This window comes from Pyrus communis, chromosome 8, assembly GCF_041283825.1.
Source record: "Pyrus communis isolate YQ-2024b chromosome 8, ASM4128382v1, whole genome shotgun sequence".
Taxonomy (NCBI): Eukaryota; Viridiplantae; Streptophyta; class Magnoliopsida; order Rosales; family Rosaceae; genus Pyrus; species Pyrus communis.
The window spans coordinates 12,166,839-12,191,317 of NC_142572.1; the positions used below are offsets into that span (position 1 = coordinate 12,166,839).

General features: G+C 37.6%; 3 protein-coding genes across 6 annotated transcripts; all 3 read right to left on the reverse strand.

The window, feature by feature from the left end:
• Positions 1–1,223: 1,223 nt before the first annotated feature.
• Positions 1,224–6,505, reverse strand: LOC137718547 (hydroxyproline O-galactosyltransferase HPGT3). Of its 4 annotated transcripts, none has more exons than XR_015965324.1 (13): positions 6,094–6,472; positions 5,846–5,909; positions 5,570–5,611; positions 5,410–5,459; positions 5,127–5,314; positions 4,548–4,608; positions 4,317–4,389; positions 3,841–3,964; positions 3,666–3,753; positions 2,868–3,570; positions 2,171–2,242; positions 1,898–2,010; positions 1,224–1,649 (listed from the first exon to the last, which is right to left on the reverse strand). XR_015965324.1 is itself a non-coding variant. In XM_088698572.1 (13 exons), the coding sequence occupies exons 1-13, from the start codon at positions 6,216–6,218 to the stop codon at positions 1,627–1,629; spliced, it is 1,074 nt and encodes a 357-aa protein (XP_088554698.1). In that variant the 5' UTR covers positions 6,219–6,463; the 3' UTR covers positions 1,224–1,626. The 4 variants fall into 4 exon arrangements, 3 of the variants coding, with proteins under 3 accessions (XP_088554698.1, XP_068314200.2, XP_088554699.1); XM_088698572.1 differs by having other exon boundaries at positions 2,868–2,918; positions 6,094–6,463; XM_068458099.2 differs by lacking the exon at positions 5,570–5,611 and having other exon boundaries at positions 2,868–2,918; positions 6,094–6,505.
• A 430-nt stretch (positions 6,506–6,935) lies between these two features.
• On the reverse strand, positions 6,936–9,383 carry LOC137718318 (ER membrane protein complex subunit 7 homolog). The gene is made up of 7 exons (XM_068457842.2): positions 9,145–9,383; positions 8,995–9,041; positions 8,327–8,435; positions 8,108–8,171; positions 7,896–8,012; positions 7,693–7,801; positions 6,936–7,234 (listed from the first exon to the last, which is right to left on the reverse strand). Exons 1-7 carry the CDS (start codon positions 9,237–9,239, stop codon positions 7,143–7,145), a joined length of 633 nt encoding a protein of 210 aa, XP_068313943.1. The 5' UTR covers positions 9,240–9,383; the 3' UTR covers positions 6,936–7,142.
• Positions 9,384–19,191: 9,808 nt separating this feature from the next.
• Positions 19,192–23,060, reverse strand: LOC137718421 (putative transporter C405.03c). The gene is made up of 8 exons (XM_068457968.2): positions 22,635–23,060; positions 21,216–21,617; positions 20,740–20,954; positions 20,482–20,552; positions 20,281–20,382; positions 20,017–20,134; positions 19,768–19,903; positions 19,192–19,556 (listed from the first exon to the last, which is right to left on the reverse strand). Exons 1-8 carry the CDS (start codon positions 22,716–22,718, stop codon positions 19,494–19,496), a joined length of 1,191 nt encoding a protein of 396 aa, XP_068314069.2. The 5' UTR covers positions 22,719–23,060; the 3' UTR covers positions 19,192–19,493.
• Between the last annotated feature and the right edge of the window lie 1,419 nt (positions 23,061–24,479).

Consider the following 24,479-nt stretch of genomic DNA (forward strand, 5'->3'; position numbering starts at 1 on the left):
AAGTTATTGGCTATATCTATGGGTGAGAGAAATCTTAAAGCCAATGGTAAAGGTTTGAGAAGAAATACTAATGATGCTTCCACAATTGTTAAATGGCATCTGTCGTATAAGAGTTTTGTTAAGTTAAATTTTAACAGTTCGATGGCTGGGGACAAGTGACAGCGGGATTTGTCTTAAGGAATCATAATGGACAGATTATTGGAGGTGGAGCTTTAAATCTGGATGGTGCCACTATTTATGAAGTGGAGGCTAGGGCTCTTAAAGAGGGCCTTCTTTTTGCTAAGAGGAAGGGCTATACAAAGATTATGGTTGAAAGTGACTCTAAAGTTAGTCATTCAGTCATTGTTGGACCGCGGTATGATGCCATAAAATCTGGTTCCTATTATTGAAGATAACAAGTGGACAGCAACCAATTTTTATTGCATTGATTGGAAACATATTTATAGAGAGGCCAACTTTGTGACGAATGTCTTCGCTAACCAAGGCCTTCTTATTATTGATTGTCATATTTAGGATCATTGTATTCCTTCATTTGCTCTTCATGTTCTTCAGTTTGATTCTGCAAGGAACGGTTGTACTCGAAACCAAACTTCTACTCAGGAGGATAGATGGGGCGACTCAGGTGAGATCCAATGTAGATCCAACTTTCTATTCACTCGTGGGATCCAGACGGTCCGGGAGGGACCACCATGGCTCCTCTCTTCTCGAGAATCCATACATCCCTTATCAGTATATGGACAGCTATCTCTCGAGCATAGAAAGTTTTCCTTTTAATATATTTTTCTTGATTCAAAAAAAAAGAAAAAAAGAAAGTAGAGCTTTATATAATAGCTCATTACACTGATGTGAGCTGCCACGTGGGCACAAACAGCCAAATGACTAAAACAGAATACATAAAGAGATGTAAATTGCACTAAAACCCCAGACAATTACAAATTGACCCCCAAATTGGTTACTTGTGACCAAGGTAATCACAAGATCATAACATAGCCGGAGGTACAGAAGTTGGTGCCACAAGAAATCTAGATGGGGTTCTACGAACAAGCCCAGTACTCCGATACTTCTATGAGTTTTTTGGGCCTGTCGCAGAACACCTATTTTTTCTGTTAAATACGTTTTTTTTCTGCGACACGTGAACTTTTTTATGCTACAAATTCTGCAGGAGCTTAAGGATAAAGCCTTGAAGCGTGCCAAGTTAACCGAAGATCAAGTATTGCAAAAAATTGAGGAAAGAAATGCAGCGAGGATGAACAAAGAATATGAAATATCACATACAATTAGAAAAGGGTTAGCTGCTGTGGGGATTGCTCCTATGGACGGCCCAGATGGAACCGCGTGGAGACCAAGCTATCATATATTCACTAAAGAACAGATGAAGTTCATCTTACAAAGTATCATGCTATCACTCACATTCAACAGCTATTTCCTACCACAACGGGCGGTGTAAAAATTCCAGCCGATCTTCACACATGAAAAGAATGATGTGCACATCCACTGCGACCCTCGTAGCAACCCCAGTTGAACATAAGTATGAACATCATGATTCAAACACCATTCTCATGTTCAAGCAAAAGTTGCATGTACAGATCAATTTCTCTTCTACCGAAAGATTTATTTCCGCTTTGATCAAGCCAGAGAACACACCTTGTCTGCAAAATTGGAAGAGTTAAATGGCAATTGTCAACACAAGTTGCATCCATCAAGTCAAATATTTAAGCATATGCTTTTACATCAATTTAAAGTGTCCTTTTCTTTCCATTTTAGTATTTTCTTTCAAGCTAGAAGACCTGAAAGGCATCCATACTTTTATCATTTCAAATTTCCGAAACCGAGGCCAGTTCAGGCAAGATAGGCGACTTTTTATACTGCAAAAAAAAAAAGGATGGAGTGAATTTACCTTGTCTAATGCTACCGCAGCAAAGGCGGTTGTCATCTATATAAGTGGCTTGGATACCCATCATCCATGAACCCACTGATACATCATCATGAGCATAAGTCTTCAATGATGCACTGCATACGAAAGGAAACAGAAATAAGTCACAGGATAATGAAAGCACAAATAAGTCCAACAAAATCACTCTCCCAAGCCACGATGCAATACAATCTAAGCATATGATCATCTTGATAACATTGGGAACTCTTTTCCCCAGCAATAGCATTGAGAACAAACCTGTTTATGTTGATATACTGAGCTAAGTTCTTGGATAGTATAATGAGGGAACCACCCGCATGTCGGAAGTACCTGAAAGGGAGAGAAGTGGTAAGAATGATATAACCAAATCTACCAGTACATAGAACTGTCAAATTTAAACAAAAATCTTCTTAGCCTGTCGGTATATTGTACATGTTTACTAGAAATATACAGAATGGTCAAACTTGTCAATCTCTTTATAATGCATAATTTGCTCTTGGACGGTTATATGTCTTTCTCAATCAGCATTAAAACAATCAAACTGAGAATATTTTATCCCGGACTAGCAGTCCAGACATGACATAACTCTACAAAAAATCAGAGACAAAAACAATCTCTCTAGATATGGGTATTACAGACATCAAACACACACAGAGGCTCTAGTACGGAGCAAATCTTAGGCCATCAGATTTCTTTCTATCACCCAATCTCTCTCTAGATATGCGCATACATAGTTACATACATAAACACATACACGAACAGAGGCTCCAGTACGGAGCAAATCTTAGGCCATCAGATTTCTTCCTATCACCATGATTAAAAAAACTCAAATGACCTCCATGTATTGGCACTTTACCAGAGCCAAATCGTGGGTGTGTGTGCACACATCTGGATCAAGTAATCAACACATAATAAAGTATAGATGAAGTTTTCTTCCTTAGGTTCAATCACTTACGATTTCTGATCCCCAAATTTCCACCAGTCAGGTTCATACCAAGACTTTCCCCTGCAGACCAAAACAGTTGTATAACCTTAGACCATCTCCAACCCTTGGGGATAAAGCTTATAAATTTAAGTCAGAAAATTTTAAGCCATAACCTAGAAACTACTTTTCTCCTCCAACCCTTATGACTTAAAATTTTAGCCCGAGATTATCACAATCATTTTAGCCTTGTTTTTTTTTTTTTTCTTTTTTTTTTTTTTTTTTTTTTTTTGGCAGTAACTTTTTTGAAAATAAAATTTATGTAGATTATCCTAATTTATTTGTACGAACATTATAATATAAAAATATTTAAATTCTGATAAGTAATTAAAAATCATACAAATACATAGGTATTTATAAAGTTTAAAGTTAAATTTGATTTAAATAACTTTCTTAAATTATTTTAGTCATTAGATTTAATTTTGGGCCGTCAAATTTTTTTCTACCATTAGATTTGATCTCATTTGATCATAGCCGTTAAATTATAAGTAAAAAACAAAAAAAATGTTTGAAATATGACAGTTTTGGTGGGTCCAGAATAATTTAAGCCGAAAAAGCTTAAATCCTGGTGGGGGGGGGGGGGGAATCTAGCCCAAAGATATATTTTCTCGCAAGAGCTTATTTTAGCCCAATGGTTGGAGATGGTTTAGGAGGGTTTTAAAGCTTATATTTTAAGCTTTATCCCATGGGTTGGAGATGGTCTTATGGACCTCAAGATCTAGAAATAAAGTGGAAAAGTTGCACAAAGATATAGGATGGTAAAGTATATACTCTTCAGAAATCACATCTCCTGACTTCATGCAGCCGATATAAGCACCTTCTTGAGCACGACGATGTTCAAGAAGTCCAATTAGCCCCTCTGTTTAGGTCAAGAAAAGATATTTTCAATGATGTATGAAAAGTTCTGATGAATAAGTTGGATTCTAGTCTTGAATCGAAGTTGTACCAAGATCAAGATTGATACTGTCATCAAGTTTGACATAAAACTCCGCATCCCATTTCTGAACTGCAGTACTGAAGAAGAACTTTGCTTTCTTGGGCATCTCTTCTTGAGCCTCCTCGTGACCTTCCTGATATAACAATATTACAGTTTAGAACTATATATTTTTCTTATCAATAAAGTCTAAGTTATCAAATATGTAAGAGGAATCCTACAACTATGATTAGATGTTGAACTTTTAGTTATTACATATTATCAAGGATTCAACATAATACAATAAAAGCCTAATCACCACATATGGACATAACTTCCACCATGCATCCAATAAACCGACTTCCAAAAATTTAGCTATAGAATTTCCCCGCATATTTTTAATGGGTATTACGAGTAATGTACCATAATATCACAATGTGTGGCATCTCCAGTCTTGGGTAAAAGATTGAACATATATGTTTTAGTAACCCTAAGATTGTACTGCTTACAAGAATCAAGAAATCCTTTGTCAAATGACTTTCCTTATCAACATTCCGATCTAAGCTATCACCCCGATTGGCACTGCAAGTTAAAAGCACAAAGATTATGAGAAGAGTGTACCCATAGCTACCACAGGTATAACACTTATAGTAGCATAGTGACTCGACCAAGCAAACAAAACAATAATAAGAATCAGGAATGCATGGTACTAATATTGAGATTAAAGTGCGAAGAAAAACCTCCGACCAATTACAAAGCGTATTACTATTCCTCTTTCTTCTAGCTTCCTCAAAGCATCACCTGCAAAGGCCAATAGGATCCAATGGTTGTTAGTAAACCAGTTTAATTTTGACTTAAAATGACTACAGTAATCACGAATCCACATTATCTACCACCACCGCTACATACACAGAAGGTGCCTGTTGTTGAACACTGGGGGTTTACCATGGTAAATTAATTCAGTTAACCTGCAATTGATGCCTGATGTAACCCGATAATTGCACCTTAAAGGTTGTCTTAGTATGCATATCTAACAGCTTTAACCTGATTCATACAGTACAACTCATTCTAACATCTGTTACTTAAATTAGGCCAAGGGAGTGCCTGAATGAACACTACGGGATTATTAAAAAAAACCTTGACTTTCACAAAGGGGCTACTTTTAACAGGATGGAACATAAAACTCAAACCAGAGGAGTGTAAGTAAAAAGATTGAGAATCAATACTTCATCTGAATTCAAGCGATGCCACCGTAAGTTTAGTCAGAGAGAGAACACGTGGTAAATCTGTATAAATTGCCATCAGAAATTCCAACTGACCTTTAGGCATCCAAGACCCTCTAAACATATTTCGGTTCAAATGACTACCAAATCCAGTATAAACTCCAATAACAGCGAGCAATCGGCCAGAAGAAGACACCTTTTGTTGCAAGTGGTTCTTGAGGTACCCTTGACTCTTGGCCAGCGTCAAGTCCATCTCAGCTTTCACAATCCTCCTCTCCAGGTCTCTACAAAATTACAAATCGCTACCGTTAATACGGACACTAAAACTACACGCAACTCAAATAAACCGATCAAAGAGAAACGAAAAGTAGGAGCATACTTGCATCCAAGCACTGCTAACTTGTCCTCTACCGAGAGAACCTTTGGTCTCTGAAACATCGCAGAAGTAATATTGAATTAAAAACAAAATTCACCAATTTTCGCAATTTCATCTCGACGGTTGGATTAACTTGGGAAATCAAAATCGAAAAAAGCAAAACCTTTATGCTAAAGTTTGAAACAAAAGAGCTGCGTGCTCCACTCTACACCCAAGTTCATATCCTCCTCCCGTGGTTCAGATTAAATTAATTACAATATCGCACGAATAAAAAAAATTAAAAAAAATCCAAACAAGGAGGATCCAAAATCAAACCTGCCCCGAGTTCTTCTAAACTCTACAGCCAAGTTTGAAATCCCGCTCCCGTTGTTTAGATCAAATTAATTACGATATCACTCGAATAAAAAATATTCCAAACAAAGAGGGTCCGAAATCAAACCTGGCCCAAGTGCTTGTTTAGAAGATTAGAAAGCACTGTTCTGTTCTCCGCATCCTGCCACAACCTGCATTTCCCAAACAAGTCATCAACTTGATAATTAATTACCATAAATTCTTAACACGCGATCGACACTGAATTGTATCAGATCAAACAGAAAGCTCAGGAATTTGAATTCGAATAGTAAAACTTGAATATTTAAAGCTGGAAGAGTGCATTTTTGGAAACAATTTTGGAAGGAGATAACGTACCGGCCGGCGACGTAGAGCCAAGCGACGCAGGAGAAGAAGGCCATGAGAATGGAGGGCTTGGAGGTCTGAAGCGGCTTCGATCGCCATCGCCGCTCTGATTTCATCATCGTCGGCAAGCCTTCCATCCCGGATTCCGAATCAGCAGAGACGGAAAGAGCGAAGAGTGCAAAGCAATGATTCGGTGGAGAAATCGGAGGTGCAGATTTAGTGGCGGATTTACTGATTCGGACAGGGATTCTGAAACTGCATTAGGTTATGCGGAATTTGGAAGGCATCTGAAATCATCAACTTTGAATTTTCCACGAGAGAGATAAGGGTAGAGGCTTGGTTGGAAATTTGGAGCGGTTACCTTTTAGGGCCGATTATTTTTTTTTTTTTTTTTTTTTTTTTTTTTTCAACATTCGATATTCTCTAGGTGGGCAGTTCGCTCATAATAAACTATTAATAATGTGGTTTAAATTCATTTTTGACGAAAGTTAAATTTAAGACATTTCACTAACTGGTGAAAATGAATAACATTAAACTGCAGTAGTACTAAGTAGCCAGCCAGTTTGGTATGGACAATGTTGCCTCCAAGTTTTATAAATCTTTTTTTTGTTCAAGAAAATTCTATTTCCTTTTAGTGCAACGGAGATTCACACTAATCTATACTATGAGCAAGAGGGAGCGTTTGAAATCCAAACATAGTGGGTTGAAGAGAAAAGCTCAAAGCCTCTAAGCCTCTAACCACCAAGGCAATTCATCATTTGCTACGTTCTAAATTATTCTAATTTACTTTGACCCCAAAAAAAAATAAAAAAATAAAAACGTTTCAGAATCAAAGACAACGCTAAACCATCAAATACAGAATCAAAAACATATTACGAACATTATAGCATCACGGTCCTAGCCAAAACAGAAGGAAACAAAAAAAAAAAAAGAGTGAGACCAATTCGTAATATTTCTTGGATTTCTTTCGTAACCGTAAAGATACACAAGCTCCCAGCTTCTGGAGAGGAAAACATAAGTCCTCCATTGCAGAGAGGGTTCCAACTTCTCCATTTTAATCTTTAACTCCTCGCAGCACCAGGTAACAAACTTGCCAGTGAGGGAACGCCTTGGTTTCTCATTTCTTCTTGTGTTCGCCTCATTTCTTCAGGATCTGTTGTCACCATAAAAATTACTTATTCATCAACTCTTACAAATGTATACTCTACCAAAACACACCACCGTCAACAAGCATGATAGGACACAAAAAGGGATGAATATGAACGGCATGTGTAATAATATCAAAACAGATGCCATTCATTCGAACAAAGGTATTACTGGAGGAGATAAAACTGCAAGCGATTTATACATAGAGGGGAAAAAATCAGCAGTTAAAAGTAACAATCAAGTGCATTTTAAATACTGTACAGCCATCTAAGGAGTAAAAAGTAAAAAATTGATGAAGGTAAGAAAACATGCTATATGCCATTAGGGAAGGATTCAGCCTAGATAACTCTCAAAAGAGAATACCGAGTCCCTACGAATATTATTGATGGAAGTAAATCTAAAGCACACCAGAGTCTCAATCTCGTAGATGAAATTTTAAAACCCATACAAGCATACATCACTTACCCATGTTCTCCACTAACTTCGGCATCAGGAACACGACAATTAGCATAAATCCAACCATCAGACCCATGGGGCTCTTTACAAGAGACATTATGGAGAAGGGTTCTCTTATCTGCAATGACACAAACATGACATGTGGTGAAACAGTCATAACGATACAGAAATGTGATGAACATATAAAGAAGAATGAAAAAACCGAAACCAACCTCATAATACTGTTCCTCTCTCAATGGCTCCAAAACAAACTCATTTAGAGGCCTCCTATTCTCAGTCAGTGCTGCCTGAACCTTGCCTGGGTTTCTAGCACTAACATCAACTCGGACCTTAACATTTTTAAGAAAATGAAAACATGGGGATATCAGATTTGTGATCCTTCCATTTCACGAAGTATTGAGGCAATTATATAGAGGAATCTCACCGGAGAAAAGAAATAGCCTATCGCAGACACTTCGATCAAATGAGTCCCCGCAGGCACATTATGGCTTTAAGCGCACACGTTAAGGAAACGTGGTATACATAATAATCAATATATCATTTCTTGATTCTCTATTACGGGATATAATATCAAACACATACGCACAAGGCACATACAAAAACAGCATTAGAAATATCCTTATCAAGAGAACAAATAGGATACAATGTAAAAAATCCATCAGGCCTCAGAAAGGTAACACTTTGACCACCATTTAGTATGACTTTGATATTTGATATTTTTCCGTAAGGTGCAAACCCTTTCACCCCGAGACCTGCATAAAAAATTTGTGACTTAAAACACATGGGCTACGCACTTGTGTCATAGAAGAAAGAAACACAGTCCGATTAACTAATAGACAGAATGCAACAGTTAAAGAACTTTTTCCTTGGAAGAAATTTGAGTTTAATCTCGGTGATTGAAGTGTAGAGGGTAATCCAGACTAACCCTCCCAGAGCAAATCTTCTACCACAAATTTAGCTAGTTCTGAGTCCACACTGGAACCACTCATCCAAAATCAGGGTAAAAATCCATAACCTCACAAACTACCAGAAGCGATCAAATTAACAGGAAACCAGTCCTATTCCACAAGCCCTTATCAGTTTACATCTATCTCCTCATCCCAATACAACAACAAATCAATCAAAATTTCAGATTTTTCAGTCTTTTTGAATTCACATTCTTATTCTTAATTTAACTAACTATTTGATTCGTCTAACACGAAAAATTCACCAAAAACTGCACACTAAATCATAATTTTTCAAACTTTTCTGTAAAAACGAAAGGGTACAAATTACAGTCAACAGGAAGCTAAATTCAATTGAAAGACTTACTGGGTGGGATCTTCACTCTGCCATGAATGGTGTATCCGTCGGCAGACCTGCAACAGATTATTTAATTAGAATATTGAACAAAATTAATTTCAGAAATCGTTGATGAGTCGTAGTTCGTATGGATAAAAGAGAAGAACTTTTCAATCGTACCCGGGAGAAACTGCGAGCGACGAAGAGATGAGCGACAAGCAGAGCTGTAGGAAAAGCACGAGAACCACCGGATTGGATCTCCAGCTCCGCGCCATAACGAAACAGTGAGAAGTTTTGCGAGAGTTTCAGAGAGGGAGAGAGAGTTTTGAGGATCTGGTGTTACGCAGCTTGCTGTGTTTTTGTTGTAGCCGGCGAAATCAGGTCTGCACTTGTTTATTCTGATTAGGGATGGGCAAATCCCCATAGGTTATGGGTGCGGTTATTTGTCTATTTAAATTAAACGGTTACGATTATAGATAATCGTTTAGATAAATAAATAGTTATGAGTATAATCGTTTACCTATGAAATTTAAATGGACGGTTATGTGATTAACCGCGGTTATAAACGGGTAACCGTTTACCCATTTATTTTATATATGTAAAATTAACACAAATCATGTTCTCGATCCAATAATACTTAGCACCCAATAAATTAGCAAGGAATTCATCGGTCCTTCTCTCAATAACACTGCTATAGGAATGATGATTCTCATCATCAAGGAATTCGCCAAATTAATTTAAATTCCTTGCGGGTAACCGTGAAATTAACATAAATACTTTGACAGAAATGTCTGCTAAACAATTTTTGTAACCCAATAATACTTAGCAAATATTATATTTATCTTCATTGGTAACAGTTAAAAATATTGTCCGTAAACTATTATTTCAATTATTGGAATGGTATATGGACTTAAAAAATTAAAATACAGAAATGTATTGACACACCCCGACCTAGATCAGGGCATGCTGGCCGTCACGTGGAAGTGACGTAACCATGTGCACAGTGCGGAAGCTAATAAAATAGTAATGTAAATAGTAATACGAATAAATAAAAACTGGTTTTACATCAAGTAATAAGTGCAACGTAAGTGCGACGCCTAGTTCAGAGCATAAAGCCTAAGCAGTCCAAATGAAAATGACGCAACCAAAGTACACCCGAAGGTGGCCCTACGCTGGTGATCGTCTGTCAGAAATGCCGAGAAGGTCCTCTGGGAAACCACCAAACCTGCTAGTCAACTAGAACCTGGAGGGGCGCAAAACAAAAGCGTGAGTGGGCAAAAACAAAGCTTTTTGAAAACCATTTAATAAATACGTTCTAACCCCTCGCCGTAATGATAGGAGCATATTTAGGCGACTTAGTTAGCTTGTTTTCGTACATTTATGTTGTTAGTTCATAGTTATTTTAGTTGTTTAAGCTATTTTCGTGTGTTTTTAGGTTCATATGGCTAAGGAAGCAAAAAGGTGCATTTTGGAGCATTTTGGAGCAAAATTGGGCTTGGAATGGATAGCATATGCTTGGAGCAAAAGGAATGGACGAAATTGAAGACCTAAAGGTGTTAGGATTCCTAATCTAAGAAGGATTCCTAATCAAAGAAGGATTCCTAGTCAAAGAAGGATTCCTAGTTAAAGAAGGTTTCCTACTTGAAGTAGGAAAGTTAAGCCAAGGTTTCCTAATCCTAAATATCCCTAAGTTCCAGCAACTTTGAAGGTCTTATGCATTTTAGGACACAAACCAAAGATTCCTTGCACTATCCTAGTCTATGCCGCACCTTTCTTACCCTTTTCTTCCAAAATCTGCCATATATCTTCTTTCCCCTTTTATTCTAGTCAATGCTGCAACTTTCCTTTCATTTTCCTCTTAGAATTCTGATTTGTTACCCTTTTTCCTTGAGGATTTGGAGCTAAAAACCTTCCCAAATTAATTACTTATTGCCTTAACCTTTCTCCCTCTATATATACATAATCTGCCGCACTTATGGGAGATTGGAGACAGCCATACACATCCATACGAATTATTCCTCATTCTCCCCATTCATTCAGCCATCATTCACCCCCTACCACCATCCAACCTATCCATCCATCACCATAATTCATACCCAAACACCCTTGTGCCGCAACAAAGAAGGAGAAAGAAGAGAGGAGAAGCCTTGGACGTTTTGGCCATTCAAGCTTGGATTGTTGGAGCGTTTCTAGGTGTATTCAATCTTTGTTTTCAATGTTTAATTTATATTCTCTTTGTTTTGTTGTAAACATGAGGAACTAATTTTGTTTTGGCTAGGGGAGACTTTGAAACCATGATTATATTTGCAATATGAATTGATTAATTCCAGTTGTGATTTCATAAATTGTGAATGCAATTTACTTAACCGTTTGATGGATAACTTATTCTTGTTTGTTGATTAAGGGTGCACACTTAGTTTGCATGCATGAATTTGGGGCTAGAATATAAGGGAGTTTCACATAATCGTTACAAACTTATATTCACAAGTAGTTAAGGTTGTTTTCACAATCATGTTAAGTAAATTCCTAGCATGAGTATCATGATGTCATAGTTACAAGTGCTTTGTCAATACTTATGATTTTCATAGAACGTAATGATCTTTGATTGTATCTCTATTATGATGTCATGTAGGGGACTTTTGAAGAATGCTTTGGGTTGTCGTATGATGTCATCCAATCCAATAACTTAAGGAAAATCTGAGGGTTAATTAGTGATGTCACGGTTAATCTGGGGTGTTGAGGTTCATGGTTTATCGAAAAGCAACTGGAAATCAATTTGTATGCAAGTGTGTCATGTGTGGAGAAGGACCCTCTAGCTAGCTAATCACCCATCCATATACCCAAATTCGTTCATAGCTTTGTCTAGTTTAGTTTCTGTTTTGTTTTAATTCAAATTCATCAAAACCAAAACCCCCCTTTGTTTTAAGTGTCAATTAGGTTAGAATCTGTCCTAATTAGTGTTTTTGAGTATTTTGAGTCAAAACCAAACCTATTTTCGTCCAAAGTAAGTCCTAGAGTCTAGTTTGAGTCTTTTTCATTGTTTTGTGTTGTTTTGAGTCTTTTGAGTTTGTTTTGAGTCATATAAGTTTAGTTAAGAGTCTTTGAGTTTATTTAAGTGTTTTTAAGCATATTTTTGTATCTTTGAGTCAATTTTCATTAGATTAGCAATCCCTCCTAATCCCCGGCCTAGAACGATCCCTACTTATATCTATACTACAATTGTCAAAAAGAGGGTTTAATTTGTGTGCTATTATATATCACATCACGTAAAACCTGTATACTTCCCAGAAAATAGACATATATACATATACCAATCATGCTCGAGAATATGCCATGCCAGAACCTCAGAATGAAATGCAAGTGCTCAGGTATAAATCATATCAATAACATATAATCTGGCAACCGGAGTCACCTAACGTGACCTGTACGGCTGCATCTAGAGCTTAAATCTCAATCTCACTAACTAGACCTGCACACGAGTCAGAACCACCTATAGTGGTCTGTACGACAAGCCTGGGTGTAACATATAAACGCTCTAGTGCTACGATCACGTGAAGGCTGGGCGAGTAATCGCGGGTCACCTACGAGTCGGAACCACCTATAGTGGTCTGTACGACAAAACTGTGCACCTAACTTGGATCCAAGCTGAGCGTGTGGTACGGGAGGTGAACATCACGTGAAGGACTGTGCCCTACTCTGGGCGGGAGCACTAACACCGGGGGTGCAGGTTATGAGCTCTCTAAGCATCTCAAATCGCCACTGAATGTAAACATGAATAACACTTACCTGGCACTTACCTGTGCGTCCGCAGCACCCAATATGCATATATATATATATATATATAAACGATTAATAATGCAACTAACGATGCATAACCAACGATAACATAATGCATGGCATATGGCAAATAACAATTCAAATCAATTTCTAGGAAAATATAAGTATATAGGTATATACGGAAAACCAAAAGCCCACTCACTGGTATGTGGAAGGGTCGTAGCCCCCCTGCCTCGAGTGACCACGCTCGTCCTCGGAATAGGTATCACCTATATACGAAACAACTACAAAAACGTCAATTTTAAAGCACATAACCAATCTTTGGAAATAACTTCTCATACAATGCTCAAATGGGGTGTATGAATACACCAACGTGATCTACTCAACCTCAAGAACATCCCCATATTTTTAAAATAATTTTTCACCACCGCACGCGCCCTCACGCGCCGGCCAAGGCACGGCCACACGCGCCGGCCACGCGCAGGCACATGCCTGGCACGCTGACGGCGTCAACTGACGCCGTAGGGAATATTCCGTCAGATTTAACAGATTCTGTCAACGGCGTCAGGAATATTCCGTCAGAATTGACGGAATATTCCGTCGTCTTCTCCGGCGCCGGAAAACTGGGAAATTTTCAAACTTTGATATCTTCTTCGTTTTTCATCCAACTTTCACAAAATTGGTACCAAAATGAAGCTTAGAACTAGAGGAACACAATTATACTACTTTCAAGGGCTAAAATTCACGAAATCTCACCTGCAAAATCAACCCAACTCCGGCCAACTTCGAAACTAGTGATCCCGACGTCCAAAACCTTCAAACGAACCACCCCGAGCCTCCTAGGGACCTCACCAAGCTACCTACAAGCTTGAAATTTCCTAAAACGTGAGAAATCACGTGTGCATGAACAGTACCCGAAATCGAGCATCGTGGATTCGACGTGAAAACGAAGGTGTTCTTACCTGAAAATGGTATGGTTGGACTCCTACAAGCCTCACGAGCATGAATATGTGTTTGGATTCTTCGATCTGTGAAGGTTTGATGGGTGTGTGGGTGTGTCCGTACGTTTCAAAGGAAATGGGAAGGGAATGGGGGCTCGGGACAGGTGCAGGAAACAGGAGGAAAGGTTGTGGTGTGTAGGAAGGTGTGTGTGGCCTACAACATGCCAACCAAACTCAAAAACAACCAATAAACGTAAAGAAATCGAACTAGGGGCAATTTTTTCTTTTCACACGTACATTTTAATATTTCAGGGACGGGCTGTCACATGTATGATGAATGTACCTATAACGGTATTTAATTGTCAAAAAAAAAAACAAAATTATGACAATTTTTTTTAAAATTTTCAAGTTGTTAAAAATCATGTAGACGGGTGAAAAATGGATAATGGTAAAAAAAAAAAAAAAAAAAAAAGAGATAAATGGGTTAAAAAGGGTAAATGGGTAAACAGGTATTAAACGGTTACGATTAAATTGGTATGCAGTTATGGGTATGGTTAACCGCTTATAAACAGTTATGGGTATGGTTAACCGTTTATAAATGGTTATGGGTATGGGATAACCGTTTAGGCAATTACCCAACGGGTAAATGATTATGCGGGTATGAGCATAAACGGTTATGAGTAAATAACCGCAGTTACCCGTCCGTCATAACCGTTGCTCATCCCTAATTCTGACTCTAATCCGAATGGTGTGGTGAGTACTTCTACGGAATGAAGTAGGATCCTTCTTTCTTTTTCCTTCCCTCCTCTCACATATTGCTTTTTGTCATTAAAGAATTAACATAAAATATTAACATGGTTTAATTACAACCGTTCAAATAGGAGGGGAGAGAATAGGAGGAGAGAGAGAATCATATCCCTACGGAATAGGATCTGATTCGGATTCTTTTGTGAGGATTTTAGGGATCTGTTCATCTCATTCGTTCATTTGTCATCTTGTGCCCATAAATTATTTTAAATTTTTTATTTAAAATTAAGCACAAACAATACCTAACAAAAGTTGACTGCACGTTATACGATAAATGACTAAGATGAATTGATCCCTAAGATCCTAACAAAGAGGATCCGAATAGAATCCTTGTCCTACTTCTACATCGCAGCAATGACAACACACCACGTGTTAATCATTCTTAAAACCCCAATATAGGCGACATGGCAAAAATCACAAGCCGCGTGTTCTTTTTTTTTTTTTTTTTTTTGAGGAATTGAAAATGTTATTACCAGGGCAAACAGCCAAATGAGACAAAGAAAGACATACAAAAGCTAGCTAATTAGGGGGACAAGGCAAGCCATCCTTGTTCAAGATTCTTACAAACGAAGATGGGAGTCGATCGACCCAAATAGAATCGCACATCTTCGTAAATTGATACGACACCACAAAATTTGCCGCTTCGTTCCCTGATCTTGGGATCCAAGATCACGTGCAAGATTCCAATGAGACACCAATATCCAGTGCCCGAGAAAGGACATGGACTGCCTCCCAGTGTGTGTTATCAATACCACCTCACAGACTAGAGATGACCTGCTTAGAGTCAAACTCCATGATGACATGGGGCCAGTTCTCTTGTTGGGCAAGGAGACAACCTTGAAGCACAGCAACAGCCTTAACCACAACCGCACATGACGCATTGACAACCCGCCTCTTAACCGCAAGACATCGATCCAATGAATCCCGAACCACTACCCCAACCACACCCTAACATCTCCCTAGCTTCCAACTTGCATCAACATTGATTTTGACCGTGTGATAGGGTGAGGGAGTCCATGAAGGTCGCTGTAGATGTGACGGTATAATAGGGGTATGATTAGGGACTTAGGCGCCAGTATGCGTGAACAACTCTACAACAGAAGATATGGCGTTGATCGTTTGAATAAGGGATAGAGGCTTATGGTAAAAAATAGCGCCACACCGGCCCTTCCAAATATATCAGCAAGTGAAGGCAACCGTCGTGAGGAAATGTTTCCTCTCTTCCTTACTTCCAAAGCACTCCTAACCCGCCTTTAAGATCCAAGCATTAAGGATAATAACGGAAGATCGGTCCACCTTATAATTCAAAGGTCCACCAACCAGACACGAGCTAACCCATAGACATAGAAGTAAAACATGTTCAAAAAATTCCTCCTGCTTGTTGCAAATGAGGCAGCTGGAAGAAGGGGAACACTTTCTCTTGAATAAACTTAGTTGAGTTGCTAAAGCTCCCGAAGTCCCCACCACATGAAATTCCAAACCTTATAAGGGGCTTTGATACCCCAAATGCACTTCCACACCACGAGACACGAGCTAACCTATAGACATAGAAGTAAAACATGTTCGACAAATTCCTCCTGCTTGTTGCAAATGAGGCAGATAGAAGAAGGGGAACACTTTCTCTTGAATAAACTTAGTTGAGTTGCTAAAGCTCCCGAAGTCCCCACCACATGAAATTCCAAACCTTATAAGGCGCTTTGATACCCCAAATGCACTTCCACACCACGAGATCCACATCCCTGGAAGAAGAGGGCCGACGAGTTCTCAGACACAGAGCATTGGCATGAAGCCACCCATAACTGTGTTCAACGATATATTGACCCCCTACATTTGCCGGCCAAATTAGTCGATCATTTCGTCTGGAATTGCTAACGTAAGTGTCGGAAATGGCTGAACACACCACATTAGGAATGATGTCACGAATATTGTCCAATTGCCAACACCTAGTCTCATGGTAGATAATGGAGGAAACCTGTTGGTTGACATCAACAATGGTCCCGAGGGTTGGTGTTGGGTGCCCCAAAGGAATACTAGGGACCTACCTGTCAAGTCAAAGCTTTGTTTGATCACCACTCATTATTTGCCAATGGCTCCCTTCAAAAGTAAATCTCTCCCTTCTAGCAAGCTAGACCAAGTCCAAGCTTTGTTTGATCACCACTCATTATTTGCCAATGGCTCCCTTCAAAAGTAAATCTCTCCCTTCCAGCAAGCTAGACCAAGCCCAGGAAGCCCTTCCACTCTTTTTAGCTTCCAAAAACAATACTTAAGGAAAGTATCGGTCTTTTAGAACCCGGGCCCAAAGCGAGGTAGGATTGTGGATTAAACGCCAAAATTGCTTAGCAAGTAGAGCCAGGTTGAACTACAAATTCTGAAAACCCAAACCCCCATCATTTTTTGGTGGCTCCCAAAGCATCCTAACTAACCCAATCGATACGTCTTTCGGTTTCTTTCTGCCCCTATCAAAACCTAGCAATGACCGCATCAATATCACGACAAAAGTTGTTGGGAAGTTTGAAGACATTCAAACCTTGTTTGGCAAGTTGAACTATACTGACTATTTCAGTCGGATATGATAATTTGTACATCGGATAGTACTGACTAAATAATCGGACGTTTCATGCAGTATCGGACTAACGGCAGATTATTTATATTGCCTTGGTACTGCATCGGATAAGAAGATTTTTCTTTAAGAAAAAATTGATGATAAAATGGAAAAAAAAAAAATTAAAGCAAAACAAATTTCAAAAACTCATGGAAGATAAAATGGAGTAAAAAAAAGAGAAAATTAAATAATAATAATTAAAAAAAATTGTTACACCAACAAAAAAAAACCCAAAAAAGAGGAAGAAAAGGTCCCAAAAAAGAGGAAGAGCAAAACCAGGCAGCCGCCTAGCACTCACCATCGCCACCATATACCATTGAAATCAAAAACTCATATTCCATCTCTCTTCACAATCACTACTGCCAGATTTTCATCTCCAAACTTTCCCAATTTTGAGTATAATTACCTCACAACAACAAAATTTAATCATCAACTAATCCCAAAATCCAGATGAAATCTCTCAATTATCGATCCACCATCATGGGTGTGAAAACGAAGATGGCGTGGCTGCTGAGCGGCGTGATTGTGGCCACACACATTCAAGGAATTTCAAGATCTTTTCTGTTGTGCTGGTCAGCAGGAGGTCAGGTTGGGTTTAATTTGCCGGTCGAAAAGCTAGAGAATTGTTGTTGGGTCGGAGAAGAAACAGGAAGAACATCAAATGAATTTTTCAGTGCAGAAGAGTTCACGAGAGAAGGAAAGTGAACGCGACCCGACTAATAATACAACCATTTTGGACGTTATTAGTAAGCTGGTAAACACCGGACAAAATAAGTGGAACCGGTTAAAAAATTCGATGGCTATTTAATACAAGAGAACACCAAACAACTAGATTTGGATTGTTAATCCTATTCGATCCCTTATACGAGCCTCCAAATGAGGCTTAGGCCATCTTCAATCGATGGCTGGCCAGATGGCTTGTTTTAGCTCTTTGGCCCTCTAAGATTCTCCAAGATATTAATATTTTAATGAATAGTACAGGGTCATATTTGCCTTCGTCTCCAATTGAGGGCCATAGGGCTCGTTTTAGCCCTGTCACGAAAAACCGTCTCCAACCGAGGGCCAAAGGGCCATACGGCCAAACATAATTTATTATTTAAATTTAAAAACTACAACAACTTAAATTCAAATCCAACAACTTAAATTTAAAAACTACAATGATAACTAGCCAAAAAAACCAAAAAAATTAGAACTTAAATTTAATGAATGACTTAGGTATTTATAGGAAAAAAAATATTAGAATTTTTAAGAATTAAAAAAAAATAAAAAAGGCCCAAAAAACCAAAAAATAAAAAATTTGAATACAACGGCTAGCTAGCTAGCCGTTGTATTCAATTTTTTTTTTAAGCAATCCTGTCGGTTATAACTGACAGGAATACATTTAATTTTTAATATAAATATATTCATGTCGGTTATAACCGACAGGAATGCTATATTTTCTGGCCAGCCCTCTAGCCTAGCCCTCGGTTGGAGATGGTTTTCGGGCTATTTTCGGCCCTCTGGCCCTCTGGACCCTTCAGTTGGAGATGGCCTTAGGATAGGCTGGAACCACCTAAGCAACCGTCACATGTTAATCATTTTTAAAAGAGAACTTTAATGAAAAGCTTCCGGTAATGTTCACTTTAAAGAATAACCACATTTTTACACTAAAAAGTCAATCCTGGTACTATTCACTTTACCCTTTATTTTGTCGTTATCATTAAAACTTAAAATTTTCAAACCCTTTTAATTAGTTTTCATTTTTTTAAACCCCAAAGTTTGTACTGACATGTGTTAATCATTCTTAAAACCCCAACGATTTGTACACATTGTTTTTCTTTTTGTCAAAATTGTCAACAAATTGTTAGGCACGATGTGCATTCGCATGAAAAATTGATTCGGAAAAAACCGCAGTTAAATCGAATGACATCGTAGTAAATCCCTACATGCAGCCTCGCCAAAACAGAACCGGTGACCTCAATAAATGCATCCGTTAGAGTCCAACTCAGATTAGAAGTTTCATACCTTTACTCGCTTGTCACGATTTGTTAGCAGTGGCCATTAAAACGAACGATTTGCGATCAACACAAGACGAATACAGAAACAAACGACACGTGAACAGAGCGCGCGATGTAAGATTTTACTTTGAACCAAAAAGGTTTATTACATTTCAGGGCTCCACACTCAGACCTGATGAAGGTGAAAGAACAAACCCCACCCCAGAGTTGATTTACACAATCAAGTATGATACAACTATATTCCGTCCCCTCGCTCTCCCTCTCCACAAACCAACCACCCCTATTCAAGACAAATTTCCTGCTCGTAAACTTAAGAACTTGACGTCCGATCAGAACGGAAGAGAGAAAATGTTCCCTTAAAAGAATCAGGATTCCCAAACAAATCACGTAGTCTTCGACACAATGCTATAATCCCAACTTCTTCGAGCACCAATCCGAAAGATTAGCTATTACAAATCCTGCAAACACCTGCAACATACCACAGAAGGAACAAAAAGAGTTCATATATGCAACAGGACATAAGTTTTTTTATACGCATATTGCAACTGAGAGATCATTTTCTCCCAAAGGTAGTAAGAAATGCTGAAACGAAGCGCCTTCTGGAAATAAAGTTTCACAAAGGTAACTACAAATGCTAAATAATTCAACAATATAACGATTATTCATGAAAACATCATACCTGAGCAGAGCCAAGTATGTAAACTGCTGAATAATGGCGGCCATGGATGAACATGTCAGCAACCATAGCAAGGGGGATGGTGAGCGACATGCCCAAGGTGGCAACAAGTGGAGTTGTCCACACAACACATAGTGCCCTGTAGGGAATTTCTATTTATTGGCTGAATAGGAAAGCTGAAGTTTAAAGCAAGCAGTCTGTGAAAACATAAGTGTGTGAATCGCAGATTGAAAAATGATTGTTTAAACATACCAGAAGTAGTCAGAGAGTACACTTCCAATAAAGCCGTTGGCAATAACAACTTCTTCCAATTTAGCAGAGTGAGGAATCATAAACTTGGGCTCAATGCCCAATGCTGTCAACGGCCAAACTGGAAAATAAAAGAAAAATTAGAGAATATAATGATTCAATCAAAGAAGTGATGGATTGCCTTTCACTGTGCCTTGCTTGATTTCTGGAAATCAGATCTGAAGGAGAAAAACTGAAATGAATCATAAATACTCAAGCAAACCTTACCAAGCCACCATAACGATACAAGTGTAAATAATCCAATATACCCAAACAACTTTTGCACGTCGACCCTTTCTCCTCCTTCGCCCGCAAACTTTTTGAGAAGAACTGTAGCATTAAGAGTAAGATGAAATGTTAATATTATTGTCAAAATAATCTATGAAAAACTTGGGCCAAGGAGTAAATGAAAAAGGATATTTCCCCAACCAGTAAATAGACCATATGACATGGCTGAGAGAAGACCAAACAGATCTCCAACAAGAGAGCGTTTCCCATTGCTGAACAAAAATATTAACTGTCAATGCCAAAATATGCATTACAAAGAGCAATTTGATATTATATATAATGGTAATGGTATTGGTATGTAAAAAGAGATATTTTTTCTTCCATAAAAAACGAGACAAATATCATGTAAGTCATGAATAAATTTGACGTGAACAACAGGGGTTGACTGATTAAACATACGCAGCACTGAGTTGTGACTCATCTGTAGCCCACGTTTTGCCCAGAGTTGTCATAGCTACACCAGCCATGCTAACAAAGACAGCAACCACCTTTGCTATATTTAAAGAATCTTCGCCCAAGAATGCACCAACAAAAAGAGTAAATAGTCCTGACGTTGAGGATAATACTGTTGTACTTGCAACACTTGTACGCGCGAGAGCAGCATTTGAAAAGTACTGAAACAATTACAAAGATCAATAAGAATTTTCTTGACGTCCTTCACAATAATTTTGAATTATCAATTCAAAGAAACGTATCTCATTTGATAAACACATATAAATATGAAAATTGATATGGAAATTTTCCTGTCTGCAAGCAAAAGAGAACATCCTAATAGTGATTTGGGTGTATTCCATGAGAAACATGTCTCAGACTCAACACCACGTAAAGGCAATTGGATATAGTCTTGAACAGAGTAGCTTTAGGAAGTTCCTTACCTCCGTAATAAACCAGAGAGGGGCAATGTAAAACCCATAAGTAGCAATTTGCCTCGTAGTAACCTCCTTATCATGTTTCAGCACATTCAAGTCATCTTTGTATTTAGAAACCAAAGGTTGTTCTTCAATATGAGGTGAAAGCTCTGCATCACTGTCTTTTCTGGTCAAGGACCCATGAATTTCCAATTCAAATTCTTTCTGCAATCCATTGAGTTTTATAGAAGAACTAAATCCAGCAGAAAACTCATTCATGCTTTCTGCATTTTTACCACTTCTAGAAGAGCGGCGTTTTAGAAAATTACACAACCAATCCTTAATGAATGCTATAGGGATGTAAACTACCATAAGAGAAGCTCCAAGATATGTTACTGCAAATGGCTGCTTATAGTCCGTAAATATACCCTGCAGAAGTCACAATATTGGTCAGCTAGAACCTCACGGTGCACAATATTATCAAATATATATGTAAATAGGATGCGCCACATCAAAGAACTCAATCAAAGAATTTCTAAAATGCGTGACTAAATTTGCAGCTTAAAATCAGACTATTGAGGATGATATATGCGGAAAGATTCCAGTTGAAGCAATTAGATACAATCACAATCATCTTCTAAAAGGGTTCAATTCACCATAGCTTTTAGGAAGCAGCTCGAGTTTGAGCAGCATCACTATTCCCCCACGGTCAAAGATGATCAAATAATCACAATTGTTTACTAAAGGATTATATTCGGCCACCACATAAACTCCAAGCTCAATTCAAGAACAAAAAATAAAGTTGGTTTACCAACTAATCAATCAAAACTTTCATTACTAAGTTTGAGATGAGGGCATGGAGGAGACTCAAAAGCAGTTAAACATAGAGTTTTCGGATTCAACTCAGTGTCAACCAACTAAGCCAAGGCAAAGAACTCAAAAAGTTCAATCTTAGTATTGCTAATGGCTGTCCTCCATGGAAGCACCACCTAATGCAAGGAGGAAATCTAACAACCCTTATTTTCCCTATGCTGATAAAACCCAGAAGCATTAGTTATGCCCCATGGTTGCAATAGATCTCAGGGTAAAAACGAAGGAAAAGAACAACATTCACTAACTATTCTTTTGATCCCTACTAACTCATGAACAATAACTGAACTAATATCTTAACCATGTTCCTCTAATGGGTGAAGCCCGAGGACATCGTCTTAAACAAGTTCAAGCTAACATACAATCTTCTGATAAAGTTCATCAGTTGGGTACAAATCCTTAACAAATTCCAATCATTTCCAACCCCTACAACTCACAAAACCATCAGAAAAAAAAAAAGTCAAATCGCAGAAAAAATGCATTACCATCAATCAAATTCAAACCAAAACTCCAAAAGTAAATTACTAATGTTAAAGTTTCCAAATTTACAAAGGTCAAAAGAAAGGAGTAACTAACCTGGGTAACTTCTGCAGAGGTGACCCAAATGACAACAACAGCAGCAATTAGGAACAACCCAGCTCTGTATCTCCACCCCATCATAAACCCAGCAAAACCCAGATAGAGAAATCAGAGGAATTTCAAAGATCTGATTGGTTGGTTGTTGCTCCTCAGATCTTTGATATTATTGCCCCTGTCACCGACGTATAAGCAGTGAGATTTAGGGTGCTGGGTGACAAGGAAATCCGGAAACTTTGGGAAGAAAGAGAATCGGGAGGGAAGTTGACGAAATTGGAAAGAAAACTGAAAACGTTTTGACTGTTATTGGTTAAAAACCTCCCTCTTGTGGGATCAAACGTAAACTTGAAAGCTAGAGGATGAGAGATTTTTCAACCTGTCTGAAATACGGCAAGTACGTTTTATCTCATTCAATTGAGTAACATTGAAAGAAAAAAATATTTGTATAATAATATATAGTATAGCTCATGTTTTGTATATATTAAAAAATATCTCTTAGTAAAGAATTTAGAGTATCTTTAAAACAGATATCAAAATTTAAACATTACAATGATATTTGATGATTTATGTAGCAATTATACCTAATAATAATGTTATTCTATATATAAAAAAATTCATCTCTTTGAAGAGTCTAATTATTAAGACATCTGATTAAATAATTGGACATTTATTATACATCACATCTATTAAAAAATAATTAAATGGATTTAACAACCGTTGTCAAATTTGACAGCAAAAAGTTATGCCTTAAATTAACTCAACGCCACGTAAGAAATTGAAAACTTAGTTGAAGAGAATTCGTAGTTATTTATTATTATTATATATCTATATAGTAGTTTTAACATATCTTTCTTAAACTTTTAATAGCATATTCCATGTGATAGCTTCAACAAGAAAATCTGATTTTTTAAACAAATTAAATTTATTTATATAGAAAATTAAGGGCCATAAATATGTATAATGTATGTGGGTAGGACTGCCATACAAGATGAATAAAAAAAAACATACTCAACAATAAAATAATGCAAATAAATAATCGCAACTTTCTATAGGTAGAAAAGACAGGACTTTGTACAGAGAGAATGATATTTTCAACGATGTTGCAGGTGGAGGAAATATGAAATAATACATATGTATGTGAAATCGTACACAGATTGTTCACAGAGCATGAGGTTATGAGAATTGAGAAATAATACATATGTATGTGAAATCGTATAATTGCCATTAATAATACATATAATAAGGTTTAGCAGCATCACTCCCAATTCTTCTATCATATAATTGCCATTAATAATACATATGTGAAATCGTAATCTTTGTAATAGACTTGAGAAATAAAAAATAAATAAAATAAAAACTCAAATTCCAGAAATAACAAAAATGCAAACTTCATGTGGAAATTGAAGGTTTACCTGCAGATCATCAACCAAGGATGCTTTTGCCCAAGCAATCTGATCAGTTCTCTCGCCCTCAAGCAGACCAGCCTCCTTGGATTTAGTAAGTTGATCAAGTGTTTTGTTGTCATCCTGCAACTTGGTTACCTAAAAGACCAATACATCCAAAAGCATAAAAAATTTAGGAAATTGTTATTAAACAGTTTCCAAAATTTAACTCGTTATAATTATTAATTCATGTAAATAAATGAGTTGATAGATCCATTAACAATATAGAAACCAAATACATATTGAACACTCTATACCTCATAGGTACAAACCAAATATGGAAGCCAAAATAGACACTCAAAACTGATACAAAATACTACATGAAGTTTTTTCAAGCCTATCTATCTTAAAACAAAATTAAAGGGGTCATATTGCAGAACAAAAATATACCTCCTGCAGTGAG